We start from the raw sequence: 15,380 nt of genomic DNA, 5'->3' as shown, positions 1-15,380 counted from the left end.
ATGTCAGAAACATATATGACAAAAGTATCAGGCCAGGCTGGGAAGATGGCTCAGTGGGTGCCGTCCTTGACGCATAAGCCTGATATTCAGATCCTCAGCATTCATTCACACAGTGTGGGTAGCAGTATGGACCTGTAATCCCAGCGTTGGGAGATGGAGACAGGGTGATCCCTGGGGTTCACTGGCCAGCACTGAGCCAATCAGAGAGGTCCAGGTTCAGCGAGAGACTCTGTCTCAAAAAGAAAAAAAATAACATGAAGTGGGATAATGGAAGACATTAGACATTGACCTCTGACCTTCACAAGCACAAACATGGGCACTCACACATGTACAGAAAAATGTACCATACGCATACACACAAAGAAAAGAAAAAGAAAACATAGTTGGATGCTAAGTGGAAAAGAGTAGATGTAAAATTCCCAGATATTATTATTATATATAATAATATAGTATATATTATATTGTATAATTCCTAGGTATTTTTGTAGAATACCTAGGTTTTTAATTAGATAGAGAAATGAAGGTGATAAATACAACACAAACATAGAGATAGTTAAATGATATGGCTGCATTCTTTCCCATCTTGACCTGGAGATACAGCTCAGTGGTACAGTGTTTGCCTACCATGTACAAGGTCCTAGGATTCATGCTGAGTATTTAGGAGGTGGCAGGGGTTGGGGGTGGGGTGGGAGGGATGAGACTCCTTGTCTTGAATTTCTGTGATCATTTCATTATTGTATCTTAATTTTAAAAGTGTCCCTTAAAACAGAGACAGCTCCTAGGAGTGTCATAACTCCTTCTTACCCCCATCAGCCTGAAACCAACCAGTGGTTCCAACTATTATGGTGTGACACTGGATGGAGAGCATGCCTAGAAGTACACCTGTTAAAACACACTATAGTATAGGGGCTAGGGGCTGTGTAAAGCCACTTCAGCTGTCTTTCAGAACTGTGACAAAATAGAAGATGCCTGACATAAAGAATTTAATGGAGGAAGGAATTTCTTTGGCTCATGGATGCAGAGATTTCAGTAATTTAACTGGTCCTGGATGTATGATGGGTGTGTGATGAATGTATGATTAGTCAGAGCAACATGGCCTTAAGAGCATGTGACAGAATGTCTTCTTCACCACATGGAGCAAGCTATAACCACTAAAGACAAATCCCCATGACCCACTTCCCCTTACTAGACCCCATCCATCTTCCGTAGTTTCCACTGCCTTTACGTAATGTTTTTTCAAAGACTGAATGCATCAATAGACTCATTAACCATTGCTTAGGTCACAGTCTTTGTAATCTGACTCTGCAAATGTCCTCACATGTACGTCCAGTGGTGTGCTTTACTGTCTCCCCATCCATCCAAGCTTGCTACCAAAACTGACCATCACAAGCAAGCTCTTGACATTGAAATCACCCAGCTGTCATCAGCTTTGACTCTGTTCCTCCTGGCGTGGTCATCTAATTCTCCTGAATTGAGATTTCAGCTTGTTCCATCCCAGATTGGAAGGTTCCAGGGGACCAGAGCCTCTCCTCTTGGTCTCCATCATCCAGTCTTCCTGAACCTCCCCCTCCCTTGCTCCCAGAATTAGAGCATCCTTCCCACCCCTCTCCTCTACTTCTCTGTGGACGCTTCTCTGACCAAGGCTGGGAGCAGCTCTGATCTATGGGTATAAATAAAAATATTTAGAAGGCACTTTGACATCATGTTCATATAGCAAAATGATTGCATTATATTCTTGCCTAGGGCCCATAACTGTGATTTTAGTACTTTTAGCCAAGTGGTTTATATTCCTCATTTCTTCCTCTTGCCACACCCTTGCCTACCAGTCCTACAAATCGATTATTATCAACCCCTTTTGTAGATCAGAAAACTAATATCTGCCCTAAAATCGAGACAGAACCAGTGGCATGTCGTGCTCCCTCCAGGTCCCATCAGTGCTGCCTGTGACCAATATGGGCAGGGCAGAGACATGAGAACACCCACCTTCCCTCCAGTTCCACCTTTAAATGAGATGGAAGCAAAGCCTCTAGTCTTTCAGTTGTTGAGTTTGTCTACAGTCTGCAGTGATGGCTCTGTGTGTTGATTACACCAGGTAATAAAAGATCCCTAATGAAAATGTAATCAGTGGGTGCCTCACACTGGTCAGATAGATAAGATGCTAGTCTCCCAAGGCTGGAGAAGTCATGGGCCCTAGGCAAGAATATAATGCAATCATTTTGCTATATGAACCTGAAGTCAAAGTACCTTCTAAATATTTACATTTATACCCATAGATCAATGCTGCTCCCAGCATTGGGTAAGAGCCAATGCAGGTACTCACAGCTGATCAAATGCTCAGAATAAGAGTGGAGTAGTGGAGTCCTCGGGCTGGAGAGATGGCTCAGCTGTTAAAGGCTAGGCTCACAACCCAAAAAGAGCAGAGTGCTCAAGCCTAAATGCTGCAAGGATGTCACCCTCTCTAGGGAACAATGCAGAAAGGGAGGTGGGAAGAATGTGAGAGCCGGAGGAGGGGGAAGCGTGACAAAGCTATACTGTGGCAACCCCCACCATGAACTCACAAGAGCAGTGGCTACTACGCAAGGCTGGGCCGTGGGGGTGCCATCTTGGACGGGGGAGAGGCCCCACCCCTCCCTGAGGAACTGTAGGCAGTTAAAGGTTGGGGGAAGGAGAGTCTATTCCTCAATGGTACAGCCCCTGGTCAGCCTCTTTCAAATAAATGACTTCCCCCACCCCCCTTTTACAGGCAACCCTTATTTAAAGCAGTGTGTCACAGACAAATAAATAGACGTGAAAGTAGGAGAAGGACTTGAGCGGAAGAAGGTGTTTGATGGATGGGGAAGAGAATAAAAAGTAGGAGCAATAGAGTCGAAGTATGCATGTGTGTATGAACGTGTGAAAGAATATGTTTTTAAAGCGCCCAAACTGAAGTTTAAAGAAGTACAGTGTTAGTTAGGAATTATATAATAGTAAAATTAGGATCAAATGCAGGGGATGAGTAAACACAGAATCTACACACTGGCTCCCTGTAGGGCAGGAGGGAACGGGTTACATCAAGGAAAGAATTAGGTCATGGCTTTATTTTATTTTATTTTATTTACTTTTTATTTGATATATTCTTTATTTACATTTCAGTTTAGATCACGGCTTTCAAGTGCTTGGGCAGAGTTTTGTTTCATCAAATGTCCCTTTGCTGCTCTTGAAGTTGCTTTCGGATATGAAACCCACCATAACCACCAGGAACACTCCGTCACTTATGCACTGTGCTCTCAACGTCATAAAAACGCAACAAATAAAAAAAACAACTCTAAAACACTTTCTCCCTCATTCTAGCAGACGATAAGTCTGAGATTACTGTTACTGCCTTTTTTTTAATATACTTAACAATTTATTGAAGTTTCTGAACATTTACAGTGAGTGCATATTGCTTTTGGTATCAAAACCAAATCCTAGTTTTTTATTTAAAAGATAACTTGGCTCACCTTGGGGTTCAGGAGTATGGCAATATTTAGCCTGAGTTAAGGGGGGAAATATTCAAACTGAGCTTGGGGTTTACAGAATAAAACTTAAGTCCTCAGCTGGCGAATTTTCTTATATCTAAAATGCGATAATAATAATAATAATAATAATAATAATAAATGCATATCTTCCCATATTTCCTCAAGGGACTATTGTAGGAGTGTAATGAGGTGATATATACCTTGCGCTTTTTTCCCTTTCTTTTCTTTGACAAAATACTTGACATAAACTACAAGATGGGGGAAGGGTTTATTTTGGCTCACGGTTTCAAATGGGTCAGTCCGTCCTGGGAAGGGGTGCTGCAACAGCTCCCATCATGATGGAGAGGAAACAGAATGGTACGCTAATAGGAAGGGGCCGGGACAGGACACGGTCCCCAAGGACACTTCATCCACCTGGGATGTATCACCAACTCACAGCTGTCCCTGACACCCCTGGACATGGTGATAGATCACTATCTGTACGGCCGAAAGAAAGGAATGTGTTGAGGGACAGTCTGACTCAGGGAAGAGACTCACATCATTACTATGTATCAAGGTGAGATAAACTTCGGCCTCTAGCACACCAGAATAGATTCCTACAAACCAAGAGAACACCCTTCAAACAACCTAAGAGTAACATGGAACAACTCAGCTCAGGTGTGAACCCTGATTTCCTCTCAATTTTTTCCTATAAACATTCTTTGTGTCAAAGGGATAGACACACACACACACCTCGAGAAAATGTGGCTGGCAGTACAGATCGAAACATAGATTCTCTATTCAGCCTTGTGTTGGGTTTAGAAGTTTGAAAAGACCAGGAAGGTAAGGCCAGGAAAGCAGTGGGAGACTTCAAAGACACCAACACCGAGAGGCTGTTTAACACAGTGCATGTGGGGTTTAACTGATCGATGCCAGTAGCAAAAGTGGACATGAATTCCTGCAGTGGGTAACGAGACTCTCCAAGCACCTAGAATATCAGTGCGGGCAGACCTGTGCTAGGGAATAAATGAAACTGCTATTCTCTGAACTTAACCATTTTAGAATTCCTGACATAGGACTGAAGAGATGTCTCAGTAGTTAAGAGTACCGACTGATCTTCTAGAGGACCTGGATTCAGTTCCCAACATATACATGGCAGCTCAGAACCATCTGTAACTACAGTTCCGTGGGACCCAATACCCTCTCCCTGCCTCTGTGTGCACCCGGCACATATGTGCTGCACATGCATACATGTTACCCATGCACATAGAATGGGAAAATGGCTTTTCTTTAGAAAGAATTCCAGCCATGTTCGTGACCATCTCAGTGTGTGACCTGGTATGATCGGCCCCATTTTGCAGATGAGAAAAAAAAGGCATGCATCCATGTAATGCTTTGCCTGCAGCCGCGCTATGGCAAAGCCAAAATCTGAAATCAGTTGACTGGAACACCTCCATCTCTGCAGTCTGTTGGGTGCCCCCAGACAAGCTGGTCCTGAGAGTCCAGATGTGCAAAGGCCTATTGGAGTGATGGCAGAGTTACCTACAGAGCGTTCTGTGGGGGGGTCCCTGACAGCGTTCTCTGAGTGAATCATTTTACAGAACAGATAGCCCAGAGCCTCTCCATGGCAATGCTCTGAGATTGCTAATAAGTGATTTCCTCTTGTGTCTTTCAGCTCACGGCCCCGAACTTCCCCGTGGTCATCAAGCTGGGACATGCCCACGCTGGCATGGGAAAGGTATGAAAGCACGTGAACACATAGCTTCCCCCAGACTATCTGTTAGCCCTTCACGCTTGGCACAGTGCTCCGGAAAGGAGTGTCAGAAGGAATCCACAATCCTTACCCCTCTGCTCCCAACACCTATTCCTGCAAGCTTGCATTTCATGTGCTGTCTCCCTAACTCAGCCTGAGCTCTGAACCTCACCTCGAATGGATAGCTTACAGTTCTCTGTGATTATTGCTTAAGAGACATGAAGAAAAAGCCTTTTCCAATAATGATTCTTTTGTACCAAGTAGCTATCATCTTCTCCGCTGTGTGGTAAGCTCTTGTCTTACTTGTCCCTGTGTTACCTGCCGGGCAAGCACCACATGGGTGCAAACTGGGCTGCACAGCAGGAGCCCCTGGAGTAAGCCAGCTTCTGCCAAACTGAACAGTGTACTTTACACGCTCTCAGATGGCATCCGAGGAGGCTGGGATTGGTCAGCCTCTCAGGGGCAAGGGTCAAAGCTCAACTCGGTTTGGAGAAAGACACTGATCCATTTGTGCAAGCCAAAAGGCTAAAGTCACACTTTCCAGGATGACATCTCATGGAAGATCGCTTGGGTTCACACAACTGCCTCCAGGGAGGGGGACATAGGGATGGGTCAGCGACCGTGGAGAGGAAAATCCAGTCCTAGACTTGAGGGCAGTGGGGAGTTATTGTAGTCTACCTCTCAGGCCTCGGCAAGAGAGCCAAGTAACGAACAGGGGAAGCCTCGCCTTCACCAGCTCAGTCAGCCTACAGCTCTGCCCTGCACGTCTCTCTTCTTCTCCACCTACCCGGCTGCCTGATGCTGTCTTCCAGTCTGCGTTCTTCCCATTCAGGTGGAATAAGGAAAGAGTCAAAGGGTCAGGGTCAGGCAGGGCAGGGTGGGGCACATTCTAAACCAGCCTCTTTAGGCTTCTTCACCCGTTAGATGATGACTCTAATAACAGCCTCTGAAAAGGAGTCTTTCTGTGTGAACCGGCCTTCTGTCTCTGTGACAAAATGCGTAAGAAAATCAGCTCCTAGAAAGGTTGTCTGTCTGTCTGTCTGCCTGCCTGCCTGTCTGTTTTGGGCTGCTTGGGAATTTTTGAATCGTGGTCATCTGGCCCTGTTTGGGGGCCTATGCTGGCACAGTTCACTGTGGCAGAGAGGGTATGGTGAACCCAAACTGTTCCTGTCGTGGCAGCTGAGAAGTGGGAGAAAGGTGAAATTGACCAAGTACATAACAAGCCACTCCCCTGGAAACCGATTACCCTATGAATCCATTGATGAGATCTGAGCCCTACTGATCCAATCACACACACACACACACACACACACACACACACAGGCCTCTGCTTCTAAATTGGTACAATGGGGACCAAACCTTCATCACTAGGGTAGGGGAAGGTATTTAATACCTAAAACATAATATCTAAACCATAATAAGTGCAGACTCCTTAGAACACACACAGAAAGATACAAACTTTTGCCGCTTTCCCCATTACTATATACCAGGGTCTGATGGATAGATGGGGGATTCCTCTCTAGAAACCTAGTCCCTGCTTTCCCCACTCCCTCCTCCACATTGTAATCTGGCTGTAGCTTCCTCCTGCTGCTGCTCTTCTTCCTCCTCTTCCTTCTCCTCCTCCTCTTCATCCTTCTCTTTCTCTTCTTCCTCCTCCATCTCCTCCTTTTACTCTTCTTCCTCCTCCCCTTTCTCTGGGCTGAAGGTGATTTCCCTGTGGTTTCTCAGTGGCCTCCATGTTATTTCAGTGGGCATTCTTCTGACCAGAACTGATGTCTCTGCATCACTTAAGCTCCCTGGACCTCCCTTCTATCCTAGAATTTTCATCTAGTGGACTCTAATTCAAGTTCTTCTCCTAGCTTTCTCCAGTTTCCCTGATTATCCATTCATTTCTTTCAGGGATAAGCTCTCCTGTGCCATCCCTGACCATGGCCATTCTATAAGCACACCATTGTCTCTCACTGACTCCCTCAGCTTCAGCTGCTGCCTTCACCTCAACAGCCTTCTGAGTCATGTTTCCTGTATATGCATGCAGTCACGTTCCTATCTCCTGTATTTTGCTCCCTGGTCTCCATGGAAACTTTCCAGACAATGTCTGTTATCTCCCCATCTCCTCTTCATCTTCTTCCTCTCCTGTGACTTCCATCCCTGCAACAGGAACCTGCCATTCTGTTATTTCAAAACCAAAATCAAAGGGCAAGGGTATCTCAGGGGTGGAGTGCTTGGCTAGCACATCCAAGGCCCTAGCATGTCTTCCATTTCCAGCACAAACGACTCAGAGATGTAAGAGTCCCCTCTGCCTCCTCCATGTCCAAATGGCCACCAAGTTCTTGTCACTTGACCCTTGTTTCTCCAGTTGTTCCTTTCTATCTGTCCACTGTCACCATTCTGGGCAGCTCTGGTAAAGTTAGAGGGCTCCCAATGACTTAGTTGTAACCCTGAAACTTAAGATGATCCCAAGAGGAGATAAAGAAATGCCTACAGACATGGATGCAATTCATAGGCGAAAGGGAGGTCCCCAAAGCGAAAAGGTGACCTAGAATGCTGCGTGGGACAATGGAGGAGTTTTCTCCTTATCTTTGAAATCAGAAAACATTCGAGGAACAGTCTGGGAAAGCTGACTAAGCAAATGACATCATGTTTGTGCTGAGAGGGTAAAGAACACAGCATGTACCTCTTACGGTCCTTGTGCCTTCTCCTGAGAAGGAAAATGGGCAGCCGGAGAAGCCCAGGAAAAGCACTAACTAAAGATACCTGGTAAGGAGATATCAACGACCTTGATACTTTTTAAAGCCTGCTCAGGGCCCAGTGGACATAGTCATTGATCCACACACATGTACCTCTATGGTACACACAGAGACCAATGCCTATTCTATACTGGGAGTGAGGATCAATAGGACCCAGTCCCTGTCCTCAAAACATTGTAGAGACCATCTCCTATGTAAGTAAGATGTGATGGCACCTATAATCCCAGTAGACAGGAGGCTAAGGTAAAAGGGTCATGAGTTCAATGTTAGCCTGAGCTGCTCAGCAAGACCCTATATCAAAAGCAAACAAATATACAATATTTATAAATGGGACATGATGGGAGACTATGCAAAGAATATGGAACCCAAAGGAAAGAACTTAATTCTACCTTGGACATGGAGTCTCCTACAGCAGTGGAATCTCTCAAACAGGTCATAGCATAAAAAAAAAAAGATGGAGGTTTTTCCCAAAACAGACATACTTTGAGCAGGGTATAATATGAAAGCAGCAATTCAGTCGATGGATTGATCCATTCATGAGGTCAGGGCCCCCATGGGCTTCCCAAACCGCATGGGAAAAACCATCTGAATGAGCTGACTGCTCGATTTGGAAAGTCTAATAGATAGTGGTCTATGCTGATAATGAGAACGAATATGCCAAGAAGAAGAAATCAAGCTGTCAAGAAGGTATGGGAAAGCTTCACAAGGTTGAGTGTGCCTGGAGCTTGAAGGAAACCCAGTGAATCAGGGGGGCGGGGGGCGTGAAAACAAGACAAGAGACGGACAAACCACCTTAACATTAAAACTAAGAAGAGTGGGTACCATGAGATAAAGGAATCAAAACCTAGTGAAACACTATAGCTTGATGGGAGTGGGCAGGATTCCTTAGACAAGCAGGTGGAAATCATGGGTGTGCCTTAGTGTTTGTGATTTGTTCATTCGTTGTTTGTCGTCGTTTTGTCAACTTGACCTCAACTAAAGTCATCTGGGGAAAGGGAGGCTTGAGTGCTTGCGTCCATCAGATTGCTTGCAGACAAGCCCATGGGGGGCATTTTCCTGATTAATGATCCACGTGGGCAGTGCCATCCCTAGGAGCGTGGTCCTGGCTGCTATAAGAAAGCAAACTGAGCAAGCCATGGGGAGAAAGCCAGTAAGCAGCATTGTTCCATGGTATCTGCCTCCAGGATCCTGCTCAGTCTGAGTGTCTGCTCATTTTCCCCATGATGATCTGTGGTTGAGACATGTAAGCCAAAAATCCCTTGGCTCCCTAAGTTCCTATTGATCACAGTGTTTATCACAGCAATAGAAAGAAACCTAGGCCAGGGATGGGGGTGGGGCATGCTATGATCGTTCAAGAACTGAAGCTGAATAAACAGCTGGGGATTTGCTTCCTAGAGGACACGGAAGCCATGTCACTTCAGTTGTTACAGTTAGGGTAACAGGGAGGAAGCCAACGTGCTGATCAACACCCCCAATATACAAGACAGCCCCCCACAACAAAGACGTATACAGCTCCAAACACCATCACTGTTGAGTGGAAGGAAAAATTATTGCATTTGGATAAATTTGATCTTATTTCCTCCGATGAACATTTTACAAGGCTGGAAACCAGACAATGCTGTGGGGATGGTAGAATTCAGCATCCAATATATTGTGGTATTTCAAAGTCCAGACAGAACTCCATATCAGTGGACTCGTGGCTGTGGGGTCAACCAACAGACCTGAAATGAATAAGAAAAATTTGTCTCTATACTTAAAATGTCCATTTTTTTCCATTATTCTCTAAAAGTATGATAAGTGGTATGTATATTCTGCTATATATACAGAAGTGGTATTCAGAAGGGCAGCGGCTGCCATTTTATATAAGGGACATGAGCATCCACAGACAGGTTTTTACAGTATTTTAAAGCATTTATAATTTATTAAGATTCAATGTTAAAGATTGTCTTCTGTCTTTATTTTATTATTTATTTAATTATTTTATTTATTTACATCCCAAATGTTGCCCCTACTTCCAGTTTTTCCTCCAAGAGTTCTTTACCCCAACTTCCCCTCCCCTTCGACTCTGAGAGGGTGCAATCCCCAGGCATCCTCCTTCTCTGGGGCATCAAGTCTCTACAGGATTAGGTACATCCAGTGTTTACAGTTTTAAGTTTTCAATGTTTTCCTCTTTGGAAGAAGCACATTACAGCAACTAAAGATATTCATTTGAATCTAGATTCTACCACTTGTGAGTTGTGATGCTGTAGATAAGTTACCTTGCCCACCCTCCCCCCACCATAATTCCTTCTTTTGTGAAGTGAAGATAATGATGTAGTATCGACTTCACATGTTGGTTGTAAGGATTAAGAGAAACTTTGCACATGACGTTCTAGTTCAGTGCTGGAACAAGTGGGCACTCAGTGGATATTAGCTGTCAATAAAATGGTGGATGACTGAACCTGCTCTGAGGACCCCAAACCCAACTGAAGTCAATAGGAGATGACTAAACATCATCAGCTGTCAAAGAGTTCACTTGGCTGCAAATTCAGGATGAGTCAGACAAGTGTCAGGTTGCCAAACACTTACCTCAGCAAATGACAAATATGCATAGATGGAAATGGGCTCAGCCACATTACCCATTGTGAAAATAAAATTTATAACCACCAGAGTAGCTAAAAATGAAAATATTAATAATACTAAGTGTTGGCAAGGACGCAGGTCCTATTGCTTCTAAACTGAAGACAGAGGAGTTCGTTTGATATATCTGGCTCTAAATGCATCACATACAAACCAAAGCAGTTGTCATAGTAGTTTTGATGTTAACTTCAAAAACTCATGTATCTGTTAACAGTAGACAAAATCACTATGTATTCATGAAAGCTAGATGTTTCAGCAATACAAGGAAACTAAACTACATGTACAATATGAATGAATCTCACAAACTGATAAAACAAAGTCAGATACTTAGGGATGCTGATTTTGATCATTCCACTCACATGAAGTTGAAAGCCACAAGGAAACCTATAGTTTTTTTAGATTCCTGTAGTTAACTGGGATATTATTAGGTGATAAAAGCTTTAGGACACCCAAGAAGGGCCGATCTGGAGCTTAGTAGTTGGATACTTCCCTGACATGCACAACTCCTCAGATCATCCTCCAGCACTTCAAAACAAACAAGTTAGGAAGAAGTTATCTTCAGTCTAGTGCTCACTGAGCTGAGGCATAAGTGGGCAACATGCTTGACCTGGTGGTCAAGAATGGCTAGAGGGATGTTTGTTTTGTGTCTATTCACAGACTTGCCCGTCGTGTCGTGTGTCCTTTTCCACACATGAGTTTTGAGTTGTGTTAAATCTCAAAATAACATAAGGTTTTAAACCGTAACAGACTCTGAGGATTGCAGCCCTAGGTCTGTGATATCCAGAACAAAGAAAACGTGACAGCTAGAAGCATGTGGTCAGTTCTTGATCGTGCTCTGATTCCAGGCGTTCAAGAAAGACACTGACATATTGGTGAGTGAGGAACAACTAGCAAATGGGTGTGCTGTCTAGTCCTGGAGGCCCAGAGGTGCTGTGAGCAGCACCTCAGACCATGAGGAGGCTTAGACCTGTGGACTCTACATTCATCTGGTGGGCAAGGCAGGGGAAGTCAGGATCAGACTTGTGGAAGGAGCAGCTTTGTAGCACTAAGAACACTGGAGACTGTCCAGTTTCACAAGCAGGATGTTCTTACCATGATACAGGCAAGCCCTAAGATTGAGACAAATATGTAGGTGCAAAGAGTTTGCTATTTCTCACAGGTAACTTCACATGAAGGCCTCATAGTTCCAAATACAAGAGCTCCAGCCTCTAATCCCCATACCAGGGATGTTAAGGCAGGAGGATTGCTACTGAGTTAGAGGCTAAACTGAGTTACATAGTTTAGCCTCTATATATTTAGTTGGGCTATGTAATGGGACATTTTCTCAAAAACAAACAAAAAGTGACACCTCTGGTAGACCCCTATATTACTCTTCATTGTTGAGTTTCTATAGTTTAGTTCATTGAAAGGAATGGTGTAATATATCACCATCTGTGATAGGCTTATCTTCATTAATCACCTTGAAGGGATTTAGAATCACCATGGAAAATCCAGGTCTGGATGTATCTATGAGGGTGGTTCCAGAAAGGTTTACCCCAAGAGGAGAGACTCCCCCTGAATGTGAGGCTGGGGTTCCAGACTAGATAAACAGGAGGGAGCAAGCTGAGCACGGGAAGCCATCTCTCTCTGCCTCCTTACTGCGGATGCGCCATGACCAGCTGGGTCAAGCTCCCCCACACCCCGTACCCCCCACCCTCTAACCCCCCACCCCCCACCATGACTTCCCACATTGTGAATCCAAATAAGCCCTTCGTTGCTGACATAGATTATGTGAGTCCTTTGGCCACGACAATGAGAAAACAGCATTAAAGGACAAGTTCAAGGCATCTCCTGAGGAGGCTGAGGCTGAGGCTGAGGCAGAGGGATGGCTTGAGCCCAGGAATTAGAGGGTGGCCTAGAGAAAATAGTGAGACCTACTTTCAAACAAGAAACAATAAAAGAATCCAGTCTAAGTCCCAGGTGCAGTGTGGGGAAGCGTGTAAAATATTTCGCCAGGTCTCTCACCTGAGTCTGGACTCTCCATACACTGGTTACATGCACTTAAATCTCTACATCTCTAACACAGAGGCAATAAAGTCCCACCTGGGGTTATAGTGACAGCAAAATAAATACATCAATCCTGCTTAGGAAGGTGACAGGTAACGCTAGTATATGATTACTGCAAGAGAGTTTCAAAGTCCAAATGGAAATATAAACTATTATTTTGATTAACCGCTTACTGAACTGAAATAAGCAGGAGAGGAGGAAGTCCTAACTCTTCCTGCTCCATAGCTACACACAGGTGTTGTCCCTCTGAAAGACGCATCAGGCAGTGAATGACAAAGAAAGCACCCTAGAGGAGTTCTGTCTCTTCCGGAGGACCAGGTGTCGGCCCCAGGTGCAGCGCCTCCAGCAGCAGCCGCAGCATCTCACACACTCGGACTTGTCACAGCTCACTAATGTCATCAGCTCCAAGTAACCCAGACCCAAACCCATTCCCTCAGGCTGACTCACACACCAAGCTTTCCCAGCACTGTCTGTCTGCTCTTCCAGTGGGCGGAGGTGGCCCTAGACCGTCAGGCTGGAGAGGGAGAGGGAGAAGGAGATGAGTGAGTGGAGGAACGGGGCCCAGGGGAACAGTTAAGAAATCCTAAGAGTCTCCTGACACCGGGAGTCTGCCAGAAAGGAGAATCATCTGTGTCTTGCAGTCTTCAGGAGCCTGTAGGGCGTGAGTGACAGGACATGCAGGATCAGGCCCTGGCTTCTAGGAATAAGGGTAATCCATTGTATATTTGTATCTGTATGTATTTCACACATGAACGCACACACAACTTATAGACGCCTACCTCTGAATTCTCAAATAGGACCCTTCTGAATATTTAGTGTCAGAGGGAACAGGCACTCCTTGGCTCTGTTAACCTGTTCTGTAGCATTAAAGAGTCATCGTGATCGAGAGCTCACTAGCAAGGATTTAAGGCTATGATCTTCCCTTACGGCGTTTTATCTTCTACTTGACACCTTCTTGGTTCACTAGAAGGAGCCTTGGCCTCGGTTCAAGCCTTGTCCTTGCCTTGTCCTGGCAGCCAGCCTCTCCATCCCTGGAGCCTGCACTGCTCCTGTGTACCTGTCATTCAAACATAAATTCAGCTTCCCTATATGTGCATGGACCAATAAGGCCAAGAACATCACAGTGGCATGTGGCTATGGAGTGGGGAAGAAGGCTGTGGAGAGACATGATGTCCAGCTCTAGTCTCTCCTAGTGGTGAGACCAATTTACCATCAATGGAAACTCGAGAAAAGGTCTGAACTTCCCAGAACTTCAATCTCACTGAGATAGCCCAGAGCAGATTTCAGTAGGGAGCTAAGGAGGAGAGAGAACACATTAATGATTTCCACATATGTGGCAATCTATGTGCCAAAATGCATCATCTGAGCCTCCAAGTCTCCCTGGGCATTAGATCTAAGCTCTGATCTGCACAGGTCCCCAGGTGACATCTTACCAAGGTCATAGGTTAGTCCATAGGAGGCAGGGCACTGGAGAGATTATATGGGGATAAGTGATTGCTGTGTAAGCATGAGGACATGAGTTCAGATCCCCAGCATCCATGTAAAAGCCAGATGTAGTGGCACCGGTGATATACTGGGAACAGAGACAGGTGGATCCCAGGGGCTCGCCAGCCAGACCGATCTAGCCAAAACAGCTCCCGATTCAGTGAGAGTCCCTGTCTAAAACATGAAAAGAGTGGTAGAGGGAGACATTTGACCTTGGTATCTGGCCTCCACTCATGCCCACACAGAGATGCAAACACACACACACATACACACAATCACAAAACAGGGTCAGAATCAAGGTCACCGGTCTTACAGTTTCCTCTTCTTTCTGCCTGGTAAGGAGGTATCATTGACCCTGGGGTTTCCCAGAGCCCACCAGGACACAGTGGGTGCAGTCACTGACCCACGCTCAAGCTCATGTCCTCCACTGGTACGCCTACAGACCAGTGCCTGTTCTACACTGCGAGAGAATCAATACAACCTAATCCCTACCCTCAAAAAATTGTAGAGACCATCTCCTGTGTAAGTAAAGCCAGAATGATGACGCTATAATCCCAGTACACAGGAGGCTAAGGTAGTAGGGTCATGAGTTCAAGGCTAGCCTGAGCTGCCCAATGAGATGCCATCTCAAAAGTAAATAAATACACATGGAGCATGATGAGAAACTATGCAAAGAGCGTGGAACTTAGATAGAGTGTAATCCCACCTAGGACATGGGATCTATTAACACAGTGGAATCTCTAAAGCAGGGTATACCTAAAAGACTGCTGTTTTACACAGTGTGGAAGTGCTTTGAGCAGGGCACACCATGATTGTAACAGTTCCATAGATGAATTCGTTCCTTTGTCACATCAGAGACCATAAGGAACACCCTGATGGAATCAGGTCTTCCCAAGATACAGCAAAGATCCAGCTTCAGCGAAGCGGAGATGTTTAAGAGATTCCACAAAACCCTCTGAGAAGCATGCAGTACCTTTGAGAGGAGCACTGACCTTTCATGGAGGAATGGCCCTTATTTTCTGGTCTACTGACCTCATGCCAGACCAACAGGATGCATCTCAAGAGAATAAAGAAAAGACCAGTGGCTTCCAAGCTAGGTTTCAAAAGAGTATGTGCCCACCACCTCCAGGCCCTATTTGTCCTGGGCACAGAGGCCTATCAACAGCCTCCTATAGCCAGTTCTTGTGGCTGTTGACACACAGAGACTCTCCACAGAATGCATCGTATCTTTAAAAGAAAAACAAAAGCCGTCTT

At 45.2% G+C, this 15,380-nt stretch overlaps 1 protein-coding gene across 1 annotated transcript in view; it reads left to right on the top strand.

The window, feature by feature from the left end:
• The window catches only part of Syn3 (synapsin III), a 397,752-nt gene that overhangs the window by 318,948 nt on the left and 63,424 nt on the right, over positions 1-15,380 (top strand). The window contains exon 6 of the mRNA XM_052165574.1: positions 5,152-5,214. Within this exon, the coding sequence (XP_052021534.1) occupies positions 5,152-5,214 (63 nt within the window). The remainder of the gene's footprint in view (positions 1-5,151; positions 5,215-15,380) is intronic.

Source organism: Apodemus sylvaticus, chromosome 20 (assembly GCF_947179515.1).
Source record: "Apodemus sylvaticus chromosome 20, mApoSyl1.1, whole genome shotgun sequence".
NCBI lineage: Eukaryota > Metazoa > Chordata > Mammalia > Rodentia > Muridae > Apodemus > Apodemus sylvaticus.
This window is presented reverse-complemented; position numbering and strand designations above follow the sequence as displayed.